Source organism: Grus americana, chromosome 13 (assembly GCF_028858705.1).
Source record: "Grus americana isolate bGruAme1 chromosome 13, bGruAme1.mat, whole genome shotgun sequence".
In the NCBI taxonomy this organism is placed as follows: domain Eukaryota; kingdom Metazoa; phylum Chordata; class Aves; order Gruiformes; family Gruidae; genus Grus; species Grus americana.
The window spans coordinates 3848136-3869599 of NC_072864.1; the positions used below are offsets into that span (position 1 = coordinate 3848136).

The 21464-nt window shown below is 47.5% G+C and overlaps 1 protein-coding gene across 2 annotated transcripts in view; it reads right to left on the reverse strand.

The window, feature by feature from the left end:
* CRISPLD2 (cysteine rich secretory protein LCCL domain containing 2) overlaps window positions 1–19643 on the reverse strand; it is a 34456-nt gene extending 14813 nt beyond the window's left edge. Inside the window, exons 1-8 of one of the 2 annotated variants that reach the window (XM_054840558.1) lie at window positions 19629–19643; window positions 17431–17539; window positions 11874–12196; window positions 6326–6444; window positions 4217–4349; window positions 3976–4091; window positions 1859–1959; window positions 243–401 (exon numbers count right to left, since the gene is read on the reverse strand). In XM_054840558.1, the coding sequence (XP_054696533.1) occupies window positions 243–401; window positions 1859–1959; window positions 3976–4091; window positions 4217–4349; window positions 6326–6444; window positions 11874–12116 (871 nt within the window). In that variant the 5' untranslated portion in view covers window positions 12117–12196; window positions 17431–17539; window positions 19629–19643. Of the gene's footprint in view, window positions 1–242; window positions 402–1858; window positions 1960–3975; window positions 4092–4216; window positions 4350–6325; window positions 6445–11873; window positions 12197–16431; window positions 17013–17430; window positions 17540–19628 lie in introns of those variants that run through there. The other variant, XM_054840559.1, reaches the window with a different exon arrangement.
* Between the last annotated feature and the right edge of the window lie 1821 nt (window positions 19644–21464).

Below are 21464 nucleotides of genomic sequence, written 5' to 3' on the forward strand. Positions count from 1 at the left end.
AGAACAAATAACTATTGCAGACTGACATGCAGAAGGCACGAGTGGCTTTCGAAAGCTTTGCTCCCCACTTCTCCCAGGCTTCTGCTATAATTAACAGAGAATTTTCACACAGATTACCTCCCCCTCCACTCAAACATCCTCCCAGTTATTTTTCTACTGAGCATCCTCATCGCTTTCCACACCTTTTCCCATAAAGGTACTTTAAAACTTATAGGAGCTGAAAAAGAAAGAGGCCGTCTTACTCATGTAGGTGTCTGGGATGGTCTTCTTGGGCTTGCTGGGTTTGTCGGGCTTGCTCTCCGGAGGGTAGAACCACATCGGCTTTTGGTCCGTGGCCTGTGAAATCTCCACTTCGTTAGTTTCGTCTGCCTCAGAGATGACGGGATCTTCGTAACGGTAATCTTGTTAGAAGAGGGGATTAAAAATAATTACAGCTTGTTCGCATAGACGGGGCAGTCAGACGGGTTCGTGTTTTGAGGGAGATGGTTCGGTGTGATGAGGATCTGCTTTTAAATGGTTGGAAACTCAAAAATGCCATTTAAAGGCAGCGCAGGGCTGGTGCCAGGGCAGGTACAGCACTGGAGGGGATATCTGTACCCAAAGCGGCATTTAGAGCATCTTACAATAAACATTTGAAATGATCCTCACTAATTAGTGAAAAAAGTGCTGATATTTCTTCTTCTGTCTCCCATACGGCTCTTTCTCTCTGGAGGAAAACACAAATTTGCTCCAAGTCATGCAAAAAGAGAGCCCTAGTATTTTCCCCACCCGGTTTGCTTCTTCAAACCAGCCCACGAGCACAGCTTCAGCCGATGCTCCGGTAAAGCACGGGCCCGGCTGTAGCACCTGCGGCACGTTTATTCCTCGCTTTGCCTCCGCCAGAGAAGCAGCCGCCCGCTATTGCAGTCGGGCAAAGGGATTTGGGAAACGGTGCCAGCAAAATTCATTCCGCTTGGCCGGTCCTACCCGAAACCCTGCGCCGCCCTCGTCCCCAGCAATGAGGAGAGGAACGATGCAAACAAAGGGATGACGGGTGGTGGCTTCCAGAGAGCTTTCTACCACCCGGGCATCCCCTCCCCTCTCCCTGCTGCATCCCGTCTGCACCCCAGGGACCTTCCTCCAAACCCCGCAGGCTAAAAAATGATAAATGCAACGTTGCAGCAAAATGAGCCTCTGCTTTGGGCAAGTCTCCAGGGAGCCTGCCTGCTTCTAAAAGCCCAGTTCTCTGTGAAGCAAAACACATGGGAGAAGAAAAATGCCCTCAATGCATGACTCCAGAAAATCCTGCGTGCTGTGGGGATAGCGCTGCTTCACTGGAGATTTCAGTGCGAAGAATATTTTTTAGATTTTTTTTTTCCCCCAGAAAAAACCATCCACGCTCCCCTCCTCTCCTCCAAGAGACACGAATCGCTATATTCATTTTGCCGCCGTGAAAACCAAGGTGGGGAGAGAGGGAAACGCTCCGTCCCCAGCCCCTGAAGGAGCGGGGCAGGCGGCCAACCTTTGCCCACCCACATCGCCTCCGGTAAGTGCCGGAGAACATTCCCTTCCCAAACAAACCCTGCGAGGACGGGATCGCTCCTGCCAGCGCTCAAAATCCCGCTGGAGCTCCCGAGCCAAACCCATGTAAACTCAGAGCAGCTTCCCCTCATCCGAGCTCCAGATTTTAAGCAGTTCAGGGCTTTTCGGTTTCAGCAGCAGCCACCGATTTACCACGTGTCACAATGTTGAAATATTAAGGATGGCTAATTCAAAGGTGCATAAAGCTACGGCTGCTTCTAATTAAAAGTTTCCAGGCATAAGCTTGCTCCGGCCTTTTCCCCACCCCGGAGGGTGCCCCAAGCCCCCCACCACGTACCTTTGTAGCAGAGGTTGTTCTGGCAGCCTCCTCCGTAGCTCGGCGGGCACTCGGAGCAGGGGCGGCCGGTCCTGTACGGGGCTTCTCCGATCCAGTTGCCCCTGCAAGCGCAGGAGCGACGCACACCCGTCAGACACCCAAATACCCATCCAAGCCCCCAAAACCACCTGGGGAAAATGGTGTTTCTGCTGTGCTCATCCTTAGATAGGGGGCTGTAAAGGGTGAAAAGATGGCCTGTCCCCGCTCTTCCCTGCCTGCCTGCTGCCTCCATTTGCCTGACACTTGCCTTCACCTCTCTTGTTCATTCAGAACCACAAATCTCCCCCCATTTTCTGGAACACCCCCCGGGGCAGCTGCACGGGACAGGCTGGAGCGCAGCTCTTACCATTTTTAAAAGCGGCTCCATTTCCCGTCTGGAACCGTTTCCCAACAGAAAACCACCAGAAATACACGGACCCTCACGCCAGACCATCTGGGAAGCAGAGCAGCACTTTGCACTCTCTCCTCGCCCAACCTGACCTCCTCAAGTCCCCAGTTTTGCCTCTGAGGCGGCAGGAACATCATCCTGGCCCAGAGCAACTAAGCAAAGACTAAACAACCAGCCTAGGAAAGCCTTGTAAGAAAAACGTTCCTCCTCATTTCACCTCCAAGATGACATTTTTAGGGTTTTGCTTAAATAAATTGCGTGCAATATCACTTTCACATTAAACTCCAGTATAAATACTGCGATCTTATGTAAACAGAAACAAATCAATGGATTACTGCGTTTTCCTCAAGAAACTACCCAGAAAAAAAAAAAAAAAAAAAAGCCCTTTTTGGCACTCTGTACTACAGACTTTAGGGGCTGAGAAGGTTGAAGGAGCCGGAGTTCAGCCCACGGCTCCGAACCCTTCGGTTATTGCTCTTTCAGCTGTCTCCACCTATAAGGCTAGATGAGGACAATGCGCACTGATGCCAGAGAGAAAAGATTAAGCAGAAACTGCAGAAATAGAGTATTTTTCCATCCATCAGCCCTGAATGGATGATGTGCGAATAGCCCAGCCTGCTGCGGGAGCTCCACGGGAGACGGCGCGATCCCATATGAGGGGCAGGTTATTAAATCCCACCAAACCACAAAGCACGATGTGCTCCGTAACCAGCGTGGGGAGAGGGGCTTAGACAACCCACCCATGAGGCTCCGCCTGGATCATGCTATGAGCTGCCGGCTCCGTACCCGCACATCTTATTTCGCTGCGTTATTCTGCCCTAAGATCTCCAGAAGTCAGCTGCCCTCCAAGCCACTCCATTTGTATACAGCGATTTCCCTATTTCGTTTGGTTGCTAAGATTTAAATCGCCAAGGACTTGGAGTGGGAATGATTCTCCTATTAGCCGTTAAAACAGAAAATATTAATTGCCATTGCCAGGGAGGAAACTTCTCCTGGATGTAGTAGTCAAGAAATGTGATTTTCATTTTGAAATTTAATCAAACCGTTGGGTAAATGGCATCAGTCAAGATTTTGTTATTTCACTCTTTTTTTTTTTTCTTTCTTTTCCTTTTTTTTTTTTTCCCCTTTTTTTTTTCCCCTTTTTTTTTTTAAGTCACAGGCAGCTCCTCAGGTCTGGTATTTCTCTGTTCACAGCTCCTTGCAGCGGGCCCCAGCTCGCTTCGCTTCCACCAGCGACCGCTGCAGGGCTGGCTTTGCCCGAAGCAGCAGTGTCTTTAAACCAGCAGATTTTGCAGGGAGGGGTGGTAAAAATGTGTCACGATACCACAGCCTACCTGGCTGGGTACGGAGGCTGCTGCTGGAGCGGCGTTAATCACCACCCCATCCCCTCCCAGCAGCAGAGCGCGAGCAAGCCTGGCTTGGCAGCACGCACCAGCTCCGTCCTGGCCATCTCCTGCTCCTCCTTCCCATGGCAGGAACATCAAAGCTCCAGCCTGGCCCCAGCCCCTCATTCAGTTTTCCAGGCAATGCTCAGAAGTCTTGAACCAGCTCTGTGCTGCCGTCTAAAGAGAAAATTTAAAGCCACAACCACCAGTCTAGACTGCCTGAAATCTCTTCCCCAGATCCCGGGCTAGTTAAGCAACCTGCCAGTTTTAGGAAAGCTGGAGAGAGCCCAGCTCATCTGCCTTACTTCGGCGAGTAGTTGCAGACCAGGTAGACGGCGTTCTCCCAGATTTCTCCCCAGACGTTCATCTGCTTGCAGACGTTCACAGCACAGCCGATCTTGTTCGTCGTGGCCCAGACTATCTGCAAGTGCGACGCGGTTATCGGAAATAAGCAAACTAGCCCACGGTGGGCACGCGTCGCAGCGACAACTGGGACACGGGAGGGATGCAGAGAGTACAGGTACAAAAGCCCTTCGTCTCCTTTACCTGGGTGTAATGCGTGCACATAGAGCCAGTGCATTTATCTGGGCACCACGGGTTGCACTCATGAGGATACGGGTACGTGTAGTCTTTAACTTCATCATACCAAGACTGGACATGGAAAGCTGGAGACCGATACCTGTATGAGCAAAGACGGTTTAAAAATCACAAAGTTCTGGTAGAAGTTTTCAAACAATACCTGTAGCCTCCTGCCCTATTGTAAGCTCAGATTTTTTAATCCAAGTTTTGCTAATTTTTATATAAAAGCTTCTTCAGGCAAGTTCCATTCATTGAGAAGGTGTTGCTTAAAGAACCCAGTAGCACATTCTAATGAACAGAAAAAAAATCTCATCAAATATGTTAAAGATTTTTTTTTTCCCTAAAATTCCCAGCCCAGTCTGACTTTCTGTATTGTTTACAGGTTTGACATGCTCTTCAAGTCCCGCTGACCTGAAACGTCCTCCTGACTTTTCCACACAACTACAAAAAACTTCTAGTTTGGCGGAAGGTAGTATTTTGAAAGTAAACAGAAGTTAAGGTTTGCCAAAGATCTTAAACCGAAAGCCATCGAGTACCTATTTTACCACCAGGCAATTTGCTAAATCTGGAAGTACGCTAGCAGCTAATACTCTAAGACCTTTGAAAGTGAGCGAGCTTTTTCACGCTCACATCACACCAACAGTTAGTAGTGCAGACTAGTTGGTGCACTACACCTACCCCACCTTTTATTGCAGCAATTTCCCTCTGCACGAAGCCCCCGTGCACGCTGCATGTACTTGGCGCAAACTTTGCACAAGACATTGCAGCCTTGCAGCGCTGATGCGACTTGTGCTGTTTGGGGGAATGCAAACGGTGTTAAAACCGCCTATAGAAACTCGCGTGCATTTTGCACGCTATGTACACGGTGAGCAAACAGAGCAACCTGCAAACTCTGTATCAAAGCAGAGCAGCACTTCAAACCCACTACTTTTTACTGCTTTCAACAGCTCACATGAAGCAAGCGGCCAGAAACACAAATGATATCATTACCAACTGGAGTTTGTTCTTTCAGCCAACTCTTCATTAAAAATCATTCATTAGAAGTATTTTAAAAACATTAATGTCATGATGTCATTAAGCGAATACTTTCCGAATCCTATTTTACAGGAGAGGAAATTGAGGCAATCAAGTTATGGCCCGTTCCTGAAAAAACTGAGATAAATCTGATTTCTTTTTCCTCTCAGTGACTGCAAAGGGAAGGAGATTGGATCTCCTCCATCAGTAACCCATGGCCATCTTGAACGCTTGTAGGAGAGCCAAGAACAGCCCAATCTTTTGACTTTGTTTCCAATGGATTAACCACTCTACTTTCCAATCATTATTTAATTCTGCCAACAAAAATGGGCCTGATTTTTATATCGGGCCAATTTCACACCAGCAAATTTCCATTGCTTTCAAACAAGTTTTACCTGATTTACAACAAGCGTAACAGCATTTCCACCCGTTAGAGCTCCCGAGCACATACAAAATGTTTGCTGTACAAAGCAAGCTTTAACCTATAACAGGCTTAACAACAAACAAATTCCACCATGAGATGGAGAGGCAAATCCCCAGAAAGTTGGGGAAAAAAAAAAAAATCTGCAAAGTGATTTCAGTAAAGAGGAATTAAGAACTGGATAAATATTAAGGGGAAATACAGCAAGATATAATTAAAAAGTGTACAGCAATGAGTTCTGAACAACTCGTAGCTGAGTTCAGACATTGCTCCTGAGAAACTTCAGCTTTCAGCCGGTTCTCAGCATGGTGCCAGCAACTCCCCTGAAACAGCAGATTTAGGAGTAAGGGTTATGGCTTCTGTAGCTGTTCTCTTTAAGGAGTACGAGCTGCAGTAGCTGGAGATACCGATAAACAGAGTAACCCACATCAACGTTGGTTTGGTGGGAACAGTCAGCTGAAGGTGGCTGCAGATGTTATCGCTATAACCATTTCGCTGCAGCAGTACCAATTATCGATCCTCATCTTTTCTCCCGTCTCCCCAGTGCTCTAAGTATCAACAAGACAAACATTTCCAACTGGCTCTAAAGGAGGATCCATAAAATGCTCTTTGCAATGAGCTTGTAGCACCCCAACTCTTACCTGCCCCAGTGAACCGCCAAGTTCTGTCCAATTGACCTGATGAGGGTACTAGGCCCATGGTCCCAGATGCACTGCTGAGCCCAAGCGTGGGCTGATCTTTCCAGCTCATCATCCCAGGTCTGCAGGGGGTGGGGAGAGAAAAGAACAGGTCAATTTATCATCTTAAGCTTATTAGATCAAGAGACTCAACCAACAGCAATTAGAGGAGAAAGAGACTAAATTACAGCTTGCCCCTGGTGTCTGGCCTGTCCTTGTGAAGCCAGCACATTTTAATGATGTGCCCTGACCTCAAAGCAAGTTTCTCAAGACGTGCCCCTGCCATAAAGGTGCAGGGCACTAAGGGGTCTATTATTTTTCCTCCTTGATGTCATGCTGCTTAGGAGATGCTTTGCATAGGTCAGCAGAAAACAGACCCGGTAAGACCTCAAGAACCCATCTAGAGTACCCACCCTAAAATATAGCAAGACATTCTTGGCAGGTGTTTTTCTAATCTGTTTAAAAAAAAAAAAACCCAAAACATCACGGACAGAGATCCCAGCACTTCCTCGTGACACCTATTTCTGAGATCTGCAAGACTTCTAACATGCGGTCAGTTCTGATGTAGCTGCAGCAGGATTTTCCATCCATTGTCCTTACTACCAGGACATTTCCTGGCTTTCCCATCAAGGGGAACTCCAACAGTGGATGAAGTCCTGCACTTCACTACCAACACAGGTGGGGATTTTTGGCCCAAACTATTGAGCGAGGGGTGTGGGCCTGAGCCTCCCGGTCCCATCTCTCCTTCTCCTTCCAGAATAACTGCCGAGTCCACCGATAGATCCAGTCAAATTTATCAGAGGTGGCAAAGTCCCAGAGCTGTTAAGCTAATAATCACTCTCACTGAAACAGGCACCAGGTTAGAAGTGTCAAATCCCATTTATGTTCCCACTGAGGGAAGGACGTTGGTGTGAGATCAGTCCTCATTGAATATCAACCAGCTGTAAGCCAAACGAGACTCAAACACAATACAAAGGCAAATAGGAAAGCAGGCTTCATTGGCTCCACTGCCCAGGAGTGGAATTGTTTTAAAGGCCAGACTTGCTGGACCCAGCAGACAGTGCCCTGGATTCATTGTGTAATTACTGACAGCTGGTCTATTCAGAACAGTCCTTAGAGGATAATTCGTTGGGATTAAAATATTACCGCACATTCCTACTAATAAAACCAAAGAGAAGAGAGGTCTTGTAATTTGTCTCCAGCCCATTCACGTGCCAGCGCAAAATTACGTCCTCTTTGGACATTTACCATCGCAACCAGCTGGTCTTTCCAAATACCGTCATCTCCAGAAGAAAAGGAACTCCTGATCTCAAACATATCAAAGGGCCCATCAGAGCCCGTTTGGAGGACTGGAGGGCATTTAGGCTCTCAAACACATTTAAAAACCATCAAGTGCTCATTCTGAACGCAGTCTCGGGCAGTTATAACTGGGATGGGGAGGGACCGCATGTCTCTGGCTAAGACAACAGGAAAACACAGCGTCTCCTGGAACTTGGTGTGCCTACACTATCTTTGTAAGGCAAACATGAGCTCATCTGACTGAGCTACCAGCCCAGGCCTCTGAGAACAGCTTATCATTAGGCAGGCTCAGCAACCCGAATTCCAACAACATCCCAGAGCTGCTCTGAGCTCATCAGCTTGGCTTTGAACTGACCAGTGGCCAAGCAAATTCATGTCAGTCTGCAAAACCCCATGCGGACACAGCTCTGACAGAGGGAATGAAACCATTTTCCGTCTCAGCCCTCCAACTCCTTGAAGGTGTACGGGATCTGACCCGCCACATGCACATTTCCAAACCCCTGTTCAAGCAGACTATTGCATTGCGCCTAGACACACAGCTTTTTGCGGTCTCCCACTTTCTGCACCAGGCAATGACCAGCCACAATCCACCTTCCCATCCAATACATAAGCCACAGAAACTCTCCCAAGACGTTACACACTGCTAGTACTTCAGACTGTGTAGCAGAGCATTATTCCCTGCAGCCTCAAAGTCGGAGACGTTCCAAATCTCCTAATTTAATGCAGAGACGTTATGAGCAGTAGGCCATTAAATGGAAATTGATGTGAATGTACGTGTTACGTCTTCCTTTGATGCCTATGGATAAAATAAATGAACTTGGACAAAAGACACTCCACGGGCAATTGGGAACGAGCTACATCTTTGCATGGCTTTGTGCTTGATAAGTAGAGAAGCTCATTTCTGTGGGCGTCAGATTACAAAGCCATCCCATTTAAATTAGAGCAGTTATTTGCCTCTTGCTTCTCAGATGTGAATGTGGTCAGGAGGCTGGAATTATTTCAGAGCAATAAACATATTTAAAAAAAAAAAAATAGATTTCAGACTTTCCCAGCTACGCTTGCAAGGATTTTTTATGCCAATACTCAAAGCAGGATCTAGGAAGACTACTGAAGCCAGAGGGGCCGTGTACATCTACGCTCAGTTTCCTTCTTAAGCAGAGATTGAGAAGCCTCCGGGTATGTGCTGTTCCAAGTAATTTAGCAAATGAACTCTCTTTTTTTACTCTTGCAAATCTGTAATGGCCTTTCAAAGTACAGTATACACTGTATATGTAAAATACCTGCATGGCATACATACGCTATATTACAATTTGTAGGTTCAGATTTAATAAGAATATACCCCATAAGGAGTCTACTTACTCAGCCCAACTAGTTTGTAAGCCTAACCCTAGGCACCTGAATTGTAGTGATCAGGTTACTCTCTCATTTTTCTCCCCAGCTTAGACTTTTTGCAATATTGGCAATTTACTTTTAAAAGTGGCGTAAGAGTCCAGGGCTGACATGTACTGGCAGAAGTTTGGACATGCTTCCCTAACCCAAACAGAAATACTATCCCATCCTGACAAGGAAAGTCACCGCCCTACAGTTCAGAGGAAGGATGGATACTTTATACATGAAAACAAACTATTTTCCTTCCAGCAATCTGTACCGAGAACAATTTCATTTTATCCAGCTGTCTTTGAGGCCTCCGCAAGAGGAGAGATTTCTGCCTTTCATCACCGCTCAAAGCCATCTGACTAAGCCATCTTAAAAGGTCAAGATGTCTTAGGAACTATTACGTCCTCTTTGCTCTGGGTTCATTAACGAGGAGTTTGTTTTGGTCTTGGCGCCCATCTGCCTCCGCGACTGCTATTATAAAGTCCAAACACACAGTGGAAGGGTCAGTTCTAAAGCCATTATAGGGTTAAAGTCATTCGATATCTGACCAGTTTCATCAGAAAGATGTACACTGCTCACTCCTTTTCCATTAACACTGAATACCGGTGCAGGCTTTCAATTAATTATACAAACCCAGCAGCAAAACTGTTTCTTTCTTCACTTCTTCACTCCCCTTGTCCTTTATCCCACATGCATATGATTCTTTTGATCTCCAGATAAGTCACGGGACTGTGTTATTGCTTGGACTTGGCAGTGCTAGGTTAACGGTTGGACTTGATGATCTTAAAGGTCTTTTCCAACCTAAACGATTCTATGCTTTCTTATTAACAGCCTCCACTGACTAAAGTTCATCCCGGAGCAGATAAATATGTCCCTTTCCTGGAATACATTAGCTCCCCTTGCCACTTCAGATCGCTTAAATACATCAGATACGGAGCTGGGAGAAAGGACTTTCACAGAGCAGTGTTTGGAGGTGGATGGGTAAGAACAAGTTCTACCTACTTATCCACAAATTAGCGCTACACGTCGCCTGCGATGCTCCGCACCGGCACCAAAGGAAAAGAGAAAAGTTTATCTACGGTACTAAAGACAGACCATCCTCTTAAACGAGTCCAAATGAGAAGTGTCCTATGCAGAACAAAGGATTAAAGTAAAATTCACGTTCAGAATATACACAGCATTTCCAAGTAATATTGGGTAAACACGAATACATGAAAGACTGATTATAGCCTTTCCAAGTAGCACCATCTTATACTCGGCTTCTTTCTTCACAGCATATAAGGCCCTTTCATTTACCCTCAATCGCCCATAAAAACCACTAGAAAAGCACACTGAGCAAAGGCAAACATGAAAGCGTAACCACGCTGCAAGCGTAAACAGCAGTCGGCCAGTGGACAGTCCGCAACAGCAGCCCTCTCAGATCCTCAGCGCCAACCAAAACACGCTTGGCTTTCTCATGCTTTGTGTTTACTTTCTGGGAATTAATCAAGTCACCTCTTCTCTGGCGGGACCTTGCAGGCAGCCTGCAGGACTCTAACGCGAGAGCCCGCTGAGCAAGAGAGATGGAAAGCACCGGTTCTCAGAAAGGCATGCGATTTCTGACAAAAGCGGGATGAAAGACCAGCGGTGCGAATGCTAACAAGGACCAACTAATGGACAGCTGTCCTTCCTTACTGTCCTCTGCTCTCCCTTCTCTTTTCTTTTTCCCTACAGTCATAAAAGGCAGGATTTTCCATTTGCAGCACTCATTTCAGCACTGCTGGCAAGCAATTTTATATACATTTAGTGGTACTATTTCTTTTACCCTTTTAAACACGGTCTTAACAAACCATTACTCATTTAATCTGTCAGTAGGAGCACGCAGTTGAAGTCAGGCTAGTTTCGGTCATAACTATATTTGCACATTGGGAAAAGGCACCAAAAAAAAAAATTATTTGCCTACATCATTTTCTGGCCCCGCAATATTTTGATGGCATGTCAAAAATAGCTCAAAGTAGGGTCTCTGGCATGAGGTGAAGCAAAACTATTCATCTGAATTGTTGATGGTGAAGGCATATTTCATAGTCATACTTGTAAGTTCTCCCTCTGAAGTGGGAGAATACATTGACCAAACTTTTATTTTGGTTTCTTGAACTACGAAAAGCCAATAGCACTGACCCATCTGTCCATGAACTCCCGGAGTTTTTGCAGCTAATTCCAGGGATTGAACTTCTTTGCAGATGGAGCCACATTCCTCGAGCCTTGTTTCTCTAAGGTGCTGAGCAGATTCCCAGCAGCTTCGTAGCTGCTTGGCTCACATTGATAATCTCTGGTGATCAGTGTACGACAAAAGGGTAGATGCTACCTCCAGTGTTGGGCGGTAGCCGATGGCAACCCAAAGACCATCAGAGGTTTCTCTGAGCAGACTGTACCATCCCAAAACACCAGTCATAACGGTCTGAAAGCTTTCACAGGGAGAACGTGGGTTAAACACTAGGGAAAATTTGATGCTTTTATGACATTAAGGTAATGGAAGAACCTGCTGAGGCAGGCTGTGGAATTGCCATCACTGGAGATGCATCCAGGGCTGGGCCAGACGCTAGTTTATGAATAATGGAACCAGTCCTGAAACTATGCAGCGGATGGACTCGATGACCCGTTTGTGGCCCTTTCCAACCAAAACAGTCCATGATCTAAAGCATCGTTCACTCTGGAATGAAACTGCTCCAGGAAACCTCTTGAGAAAAACTTACTTTAAAGGAAATTTGCTACACCTCTTGTACCGTAATAAGGAAAATTAAAATAAAGTTTAAAAAAAAAAGTAATAATAAAGTTAGGTATCAGGAGCTAGACTCACCATGTATTCCATATTAGAGGCCACTGGGTACACTTGACCTCTCAATTTATTGTGGAGCATCAATATCTCCTGTCTGTCTGAGAATAAAATGGCTCTCTTGGATCTGGAGTGAGTTTCCCCATCCTGATATTTACTCAAAATGCTCTCCAGGTGACTCGAGTTGGGCAAGATAAAGCATTCGGCTGCCTTCGTCAGGAGGAGTACACATCCAAGAGGAAGGATCCAAGGCAGGGCAGGATTCATGCCTCCTCTGCAGCCAGCAGAAGCAGAGATGAAGACGATGATAGATTTCCTTGCAGGGACTCCGGTGGCTCAGCGCAGATCTGAATTTTGGGGAGAAACAGGCAGTCAGAGCAGTGCCAGAGAAGCTCTCAGTGCACACGACCCCCAGCGAGGAAGCCACGCAACCCAGATTTTTGCTGGAAAAAGAGCGATGCCTACAGTCTGAGCAGTTATCGTTCACCCCAGTGACAGGAAGACCTGAACACCACCAGAAGTGATGGGAACTCGGTTTATTACGTTGGGGAAATCCACTGACGTGCTGGGAGCGAGCACTAGCCAGGCAGCACCCAGGCACGGCAGCAGATGCCTTCTCCACCAACGATGCCAGGGGTGCAGGCGTCACCCAGCAATGCCCAGCAGCTCCGAATAATCCCAGCTCCATCCCTTCACAGGCGGGAAGGGGAGATGTTGGAAGCTATTTGCCCAAAGAGCAGCTGTTAAAGTGGAAAACGGATATGAATAAAAGGGAAAGTAAAATTCCCAGCAAGCCAGATCGCAGAGGTCAGACATCAGCAAGAGTTATTTCGGAGAGGCCCCACTCTGCCAATAGACTCCAGCAGAGCAGCTGCCAGACTCCCTGAAAGCAGCTGTTTATGTGAAATGTCACTGTAACGTCGAACAACCAAAATCCCTGCTGGCAAATGACGCACCAGGGACTTCTCGCTGACGCGTCGCTTTATGTCGGGTGGGAGCGCGGCCAGCAATATGAATTATGGCAGATTAGGAGAAGAGCCGGAGCACCCGTCCTCCCCTGGCCAGAAGATTAGGTGTTCCAAAGCATGCTCCGTAACAGTCAGCACCGAGGGCTTGAAGAGATGGTCTCAGTTTGGTCACTGCCAGGCTCGAATGGCTTCATTTAATCCCCATCCTATCCCTTGCTCCACTGTGCTCCCACTCCACCCACCATTTCCAAACTCTTCCTCCCTTCCTCTCCCCCTCCGGCCCTGACTTGTCCATCTAATGAGCTTTGTGTGTCTCGTCTGGTTTTATTCAGATGCTGAGCTATTTGGGGAAGGAAGTATGTGCCGCTGCATGGCTCTGCAGCACCTAGTGCTCTTGAGGTGGGATCTACGAGCCACCAGAGCAGAATCAATCCATTGGGGCAATGCGCATCTGTACAGACGGTGCAAGCACAGCATCTCTCTCCTTACAGCTAAATTTTGGAAGAAAGCTTCCCCATTCATAGAATCTTAGAATGGTTTGGGTTAGAAGGGACCCCAAAGACCATCTAGTTCCAACCTCCCTGCCATGGGCAGGGACACCCTCCACTAGACCAGGTTGGCCAAAGCCTCATCCAACCTGGCCTTGAACACTGCCAGGGACGGGAAGAAGATTACAGTCTTCAACACTAGATGAGGATCTGGTTTTGACAGCACTTGTAAAAGACACGTTGAAAGCGTTCCTACGCAACGTCAGGAAATAAACCCCAGATTAGCAGGAATTATTTGAGAAGTTGCAGCCCAGTGACATGGGATTTGGACACACTGAGACAGGACGAGTTGGAAACCATCCAAGGCAGGGAAATGCCTTCCAGCTCCCAGCTGGAAAAGTGACACTTGAGCACAAAGTCCCAAACCTCTGTTCCCCAGAGGTACAACCGTATCCGTGGAGGACAGTGGCAAGCACAGAGGTGCTTTGCACAGGTAGGAACTCCCCCAAAAACTCTAAGGCTATTGTGAACCCCTGAAAACTTGGTTGTCTACACAAAATAGATGAGTTCCCTTTTTAAGGCTTCTTCCTTGTAGTGTATTAAGGCAGATGAAAACCAGCTGCGCTCAGTCTCTCTCCAGGCAGAGCATTAAGCCTTTGCCTCAGTAGAACAATGCAGGAATGTAATTTGCTCGGTTTAGGTAACGGCTTCTCATTATTTCCTGCTCTGCAGAGCAAGTCGAACACACACGCCTTGTCCCCCGCTCCAGGCACACCTGATAGACAGGACGTTCGGTGGCGTCGGGACAAATATTGCTTTAACCTCAGCCCTGTTTGTTGGCATTTGCTTCCCCCCCCTCAAGCAGGAGCCCAACTTTCTAACCTGGCTACAGAGGGGTAAGGGAGGCAAAACGAGCTTGTTGCTTTTGTAGACTGTCTGACCCAAATTCAGGGAACAATTCCTACTTTGAGGCACTTCCCTAAGAGTTTAAAAATAGATGCTCTGCCACAGCCGTTTACAATGTGGCCATTTAGCACAAGCAATTTTAACTGGAGCCTGCCCTGTAGGTAGCGCAGGCAGGAACAGACCGCTAATATACGCTGCAGTTGTACCCCCTCATTTGGCTGGGTGCCCTTTGCTAAATAGGAGCCCGTATCCACCACACATTTAAGGCAAACACTGAATTTACAGAAAGGGCAACCTGAAAAAATAAAAAAATAAAAAAATCAGCTGTAACATCTGAAAGCCCAGAGGAGCTGCCCCACTCACGGCTACGCAACGAAGCCAACATGTCTGGTTTCGCGATCCAGCCAAAACCTTGCAATAGATGGTGCATTATTCCTCAGGATGTTTTTCCCTGTATCTTATTTGCAAGCAAGGGGATACTAGCACCTCTCTTAAATTAGGTCACTTTGGCACTATCTTCTTTTTCACTGGGGGTGTGCAGGTCCTTTCCTCTGCTTTGGTTTGAGGTGGGAGCGCTGAGCATCCAAAGGAAGGATGAAGTGATCAGAGAGGGACAGGGAGCAAATTGCTCCCTGGCCAGATTAATTGAAAGCAGCAGAAAGATGCTCGCATTTCAGCAAGCTCTCATCGATGTCAGATGTCCATCCATCTGCCTTTCTTTATATCCTCATGCCCAGGTGCGACGAAACCCTCGGACAAGCGTTAAAGCTCAGCTCGCCCAAGTGCCCTGCAGAGCTGGGGCAATGCCTCTGGGCTGCATCAGGAACTCCTCGTCAGGGAAGATTGAAATCATATTGCCTTTGAGTTGGGATTTGACATTATTTGGAGAAAATTATCAGCTGACAGTCAGCTGAGGAAGTCTCTGCTGTTGTTTTCAAGGGTTCAAGAGAACCATTAGCACAGCCTCCCTTTAAACACACCAGGCCCTTGATACTGGTGCCAGGTAAACATCTGGGAGTGATCAGAAACGAGTGAGTCAGCAGAAACCGACTCCTTAATATGCCGTAAAGCCTGTCCAAACTGGGGACAAAGGGGAGGCCTTCTTCTGGGGTCTGAGGAAGTTAAAAAGCAGCACCGGACTTTGGAAAAGATTATTTTTAGAAAGCTATTTCCCTAGCTAATGGATAGTGTCTGCATTTCACAGAAAGCAGAAGATTTGGTAGCATTTGAAGCCTGGCACGCAGCGCTGCCTACTAAAGCCACATGCAGGCTGACTTCTGTACTTCATTATGTCCTCGCTTCACCTTATTCCTTGCAGCTATTGATCTTTAACTGCCTCGCTGGTGAAGTATACGAGTGGGTCTCTACTACTCCTTGGTTATGGATGACATTTACAGCCAAAACATCCCGGGACCTGCGGAGTTACACATGGAACGAGCTGACGAGGCAGGGAAATGCAAGAGTTAGATGCTTTGCTGGTATCCCCTGCTAAAACAGCAAAGCAGACGGGAGTTAGCCTGGGATCAGCGTCTAACCTGCACAAAGAAATCCAGTGATAAAGCCACAACACACTTAATACGTTAAACCCCAGGTCATCTATTTAACCGAGATGTACGCATTTTAAGCTTTGAAGAATTGAGTCGGCTTCAAAAGAAAAGCGGGATGACAAATTCCTTGACACAGGACGTAACACTGCCTTGCACAGAACACACTATGCATTCAGCATCTTCAAGGCCACAGGCCAAAACATCTGGATCTTCCATTACAATCCACTCCCACAGAACTGAAGTGGGTTAGTTTCTATGCAAAACCACATGGAAAACCCACTGGTAACAGACACAACATGTGGCAACACTGTGAAATTCCTTTTAGACAGGGCTTCAGAGCAGAGTTGCATAAACACAGGCTTCCTGGAGCAGACTAGATGTGCCCATAGGTAGTCAGCTGTGAGACTGCTACAGCATCCCTTAGGTATTTTCCATTTGTGCAGCAATCCACTCCTGCCCTTGCAAACTCCTCCCATTCATTCAAGATTAACATTTATTACCTCTGCAAGGCACACGTAAGGGCAGCTCAGAGAGAATTGTGCTATTTTATACCATGCAGGCAACTTTTTGGAGAAGTTACTAAAATTGTGCCTTCTTAAAAGAGCCATTTCTTGCACACACACGCACATCCCCAAACCACATTTCAGAAGCAGGGATCAAAGCTTACACTTACCTCGCTGAGTACTTCCAAGTGCCCAGGAAATTGTAGCTCCTCCAAGCCTGCTTGTGGAAAATAAATTATAGATCTGAACTATATAAACTAGGAGGAAGGGGGAAAGGATGAAGTAAGCCTTAGGAGGTGCGAGGAACACAAGGTTCTCAGCTCAGCAGCTCATACCAACTGCAGGCTCACAGAGCTTCCCAGTGGTATTTATGCTCTCCAGGCAAAGAGGACAACCCTGGATCATCCTGTTTGGCAATGGGCCTGTACTAATAACGAAAAGGAGGAGGGGAAAAAAGGGGAAAAAAAAAAAAAAAGGAGGCAGGAGGGAGCAGCAGAGGGGTGTCGCTTGGGATCTCAGCAGTTTGCAGATAGTCCTTGGGGCTCGGCGAGTCAGGACCATCCTCTGAAAGGCTGTAACACAACACCCGGGGGGAGGGGGGGAGAGGAGGAGGAGGAGGAGGAGGAGGAGTGCAGCCAGACAGTCATAGAAAAGGGTTTTCTGTGCTTTGCCCCGCAGGCAGCTCTCAGGCAGAGCTCGCAGCCCGGCGGGTTCCCGGGAGCATCCTCCTCCCCGCTGCCGAGGAGGGGGGACCGCTCCGGTGATGAGGGAGGGGGAATTCAAGGGGGGGGTTTCTGCGAGGGACCGAAACCGGCTGTCTCCTCTCGGCTGCCAGGACAGGCACTTCCCGCTCCCACGGGAAAATCCCACCGCGGTTCCCGCTGCTCCGGGGCTGAGCCAGCTCCGCTGGGTCCCACGGCAAAGCGGGGTCGCCAGGTCTGGCAGGGGGGGCTGAGCTGGCGGCCATCCCCCGGCAAACCCCAGGGCACCCCCCTTTTTTCCAGAGCTGGGCGTTTGCTAGGAAACAGGAGATTTATGTTCCCAAAATCGCCCAGTGCTGACATTCCCCACGCACACCCGTGGTTCAGTCCTGCTGCTCCGGCGCGACAGCGGGAATTACAGAGAATAAGGGAAATAAAAAGTCAGTGAAACATCTAGGCAAGGCTCACCTCTTCCACTGCGCGGCTGATGCCCAAAAAGCTCCAGCGCTGCTTTCACATCGAGCTCCGTGCCTGCGTTTGCAATTCTATGTGCACTGCTGAAACACGATTTTATTCGCTGTGAAAGGAAACGATTGAGCAAAAGACAAGCTGAGAGTTCCTTCTTTATTTTTTAAGTAAACAGGAAAAAATAAACCACTATCATGAGTAACAACCTGAATGTATTGCAGCACCTCTGCTGCACCGGTGCCAGCCCACAGCGGGATGCTGCGGTGCCCGAGCGCCCGGAGTGAGCAGGTCCAGGCATCACCACCCACGGGTGTCCCTTGGGGTCCCCATCCGGCAGCACTGATGGGTCGGCACATCTGCTGGCACACACCTGGGGCGACCCAGCACCCCCCCCCGGGGTGTTCCCCTGCAGAGGGGCACCAGCACAGAGGCAGGGGGGGCACCCATCTCCCGACTTTGGCATATCCAGGTGAAACAGCTATAATTTTTCCAAGTCCACTGTCTAGTCCTCTCTCCAAAGTTCTTGTATAATCAAGTTCTTGTATAATCCTTCCATTCTTCTAAACAGTCAATATTTATTTCTTTGAGCAAAACACCAACCCAGTTAATTTACTGTTTACAAGAAGGAAGCTTACAAGATACTCAGCCGTTTGTTTAAACCCCAGCAGTGCTCAAAAAGCAGAATGACATTTATCAAACTTGTTCAACAGCGCGTGAGCAAAGCGGCAAATATTGGCAGCTGACAGAGCAATGCCACTGAGCAAACAACCCCCCGAAACCAGCTCCAAGACGTATCTACTGATTTAATCTCTTACGCTATTTTCCTGAGAATTTTTCGGCTCCAAGATGCATCTACTGATTTAATCTCTTACACTATTTTCCTGAGAATTTTTTGAGAAGTAGCAGATTCTTATCACTTTGGGGTGTATCTTCAGCTCTGTTTCTGGTCTGCAGCTTTTAAACCAAGTTGCTGCTGGGACATGGGGGAGCCAGTCCTCCCCAGTCAGTTCCAGTCCTGTAGCCCAGTATGGCCACGACACCCTTTCTGGCTGCTCTTCCTCGCTGGCCACATTCTCCCAGCTGTATTTACAAAGAGTTTCTCTTTACTTCAAAACAAACTGTGTATGTGAACTGACAACATATGGTCCATCATTTGGACCTGGCACTTCTACCCTGCTAAGAGCGATTCAGTGCAATTTGGGCAGCTCAGTCCCAAAACGGCTCAGGTGCTGCCACCAGCACGGGCAATTCAAAGACCACACAGATCTGGGTTTCCTTTAAAATCACTGTATCCTCCTCTCTTTTTCTCTTGCTCCTCTGATTCCCTCTGGATCGATGAGTTTGCTGTATTTGCAGAAGGCTTATTTCATCAACTGAAAGATGCTGCAGCCCCCAGTTTCCTAATTTCCCCAAATAACAAGGGCCAACAGTGGTGAACCCCCTGCACAGGCTGCCACCCTGAAACCACGCAGCTCCACAGCCCTGACTCACGGCCCGCAGAAGGTGCTATTCACTCCAGTTACCAGAAAGTTCTCATTAACTCATTTTAAATCTCACGTACCGACATACAAATGATTTCCAGATCTCAGAGAAATGCAGTATTTTGTAATCTCCACAAATGTTCCTATGGGAAACTAATCCCTGTAGGGTGGTGAGGGCTGTCTGACTTCTCCATCAACCCTGCTGCTTTACAAGGATTTGATTTTTTAATGTATTTGTTAATATGCACCAGTATGGTTTCACTGTACCAGTCATACATGGCACACGGCTGTGCTTAGGGATGAGCACAGCCCGGAACGAGACTCTTTATCCACCTCATTTTGTCTCGAGTCAGCAGTTTCAGGTCATACATTTGACCAAAGCCAAAACAATCGGAAGATACTTTTAATCATTCAGCGTTATTACCGCCTTGATTATAACGTCTCCGTTTCATATGTGGTAAAAGCCACATAAAGCAGGCTGCATATGTAAGTATATATTAGGAGAGAAGGGTTTTAATGTAATAGCCAATGAATAGGAAGAAACACAGATTTCACTATGCCCTCCTAATTGAACATGCAGACAGCATGTCTTGATTTTCAGCTTCAACTAAATTCCCCTTTATTTCCTAGTCAAATAGTAGCTCGGTAGTACCAGCACCGAATATAAGCGGGGGCAGAGGGAAGAAGGGGCGAGAGGCTCAGAGTTGTGGTACTCACCCCTGTTACTGGCTGGTTTTGGCTCCTGCTCCAGAGCAGAGGGAGTACCGGGGCAGTAACGGGCACAAAGCAAACCCGGTGGCAACAGGAAACGTGCAGAAGCGTGGCTGTAATCACACACGACGAGAGCGTCATGGAGACGACCAGCAGCCCGTGAGCTGCTCCCGACGGGCACCGCAGGCAGCGGCACGGCCGTGCTCGTGTTTGGGGAACCACATCCTCGGCTGCGCTGTCTACTAATATTTCCTCTCCTGTCTGGGCTTTGTCCCTGCTGGAGGATGATGCAGTAGGGTAGAGATGGCCAAAAACCCTGCTGTGTCCGTCCTGCCCCCCCGCAGGGGACGAGGTGAAGATGCTCCAGACTCTTGACCCTGCGGCATGATGCTGACTTGGCATTATCCGGAGGCTGCTCCAGCAGATGAATTAACAGCATGAGGATCCTGAATCACTGGAGAGAAAGCCAGGCATTTGTAAGATATACTCCCAAATATAACTAATATTTGGCATTGTGAACCCCTATTTATTCTTTCTCGCTGCTCTCCCATTTTGGGGCAGCCTGGACTGCGGCCACCCAGGTTCATCTCCGGCTTCTTTTCCTCCTTCTCATAGTAAAGAACATTCCCCCAAGCATTTAATCTGCTGATGATATACAAGGAAAAAAAACTCCCCACATAACTTCCCAAAGCCTCTGCTGTTCTGTCAGTGCTCAGGTAAAAAAAAAAAAAAAAAAATGAGGTCAGTAAGACAAGGAAATAAGCACACAAGCAGCAATGTCAGAAATTAATTGTTGAATTTTGGGGGCGCTGCTGACCACTCTAAGCACAAGTGAAACATGAACTAAAAACTACAAACCCCCTCACCTTGTTACTGCAGCTCACCACATCTCCTGCTTACATCTGCAGTGAGATGTTGAAACGCGCTTTTAAAATAATAAAGTAACTGGTACAGATCTGCAGACTGAAAGAGTTCAGAAACATTAACCCAACACATTCATCTTTGGAGATTTCAGCCCGAAATGGAGAAGGTGACTTGCAATCACAAGATCTGGAGCCATTACGTCTGGTTATTTGCTAATACAAATTCTTTCAAAAATCCTCTGGGTCATTAGAAATAGCCTGGAATAAACCCCACAGTTACAAATCCCCAACATCTTGGGAACATCTACGGCACATCAAAGGCACACTCTTCAGTAATATTCAAAACAAGAGAGATTTATAGCAGATTTATGAAGATAAACCCCTTGCCGACAAGCCCGGGAGCTCCCCGAAGTCCGGGCAGTGATTTTTTGGCAGCAGCGTTGGAGCTGCAGCTCCGGGAAAGCCAGATGTGCCACCACTGCCCTCTGCTGCAGCGCGGCCCCGGGGCCCTCCCGCCTCGCCTCGCCGCACCTGGGGGGGATGTGGTGGAAAACATACAGTTTCTTAATTAAAAACCACACAACATCCCCCCCCCCCCCCAAATACCTTGTGCTTTTGATAATCTTTCCCCCCCCACACCCCATTAAATCATCCCCCAAACAGACCTGGCTTACAGCTTAAGATTTTTCTACCAGCCTTTTGGACTCGCACATCCAAAGTTTCTAGTTTTGAAAACTTTAGGTCTTAATGTGCGTTTTTTTTAAAAAAAACAAACAACCCCCCCCCCCCCAACCCAAACGTTTCTTACAACCTGGTTTAAACATCAGTAAACAACAACCAGATTTGTGGTGTATTGTGGGGGGGGTGCAAGTCTTGGGTGTTTTTTTCTTTTACATAATCACTCGCAGACAAAGAAAATAATCAAAAGGCTGCAAAATCCTTGTTTTGCAATAATGGGAGGAGTTTAATACAGAAAATA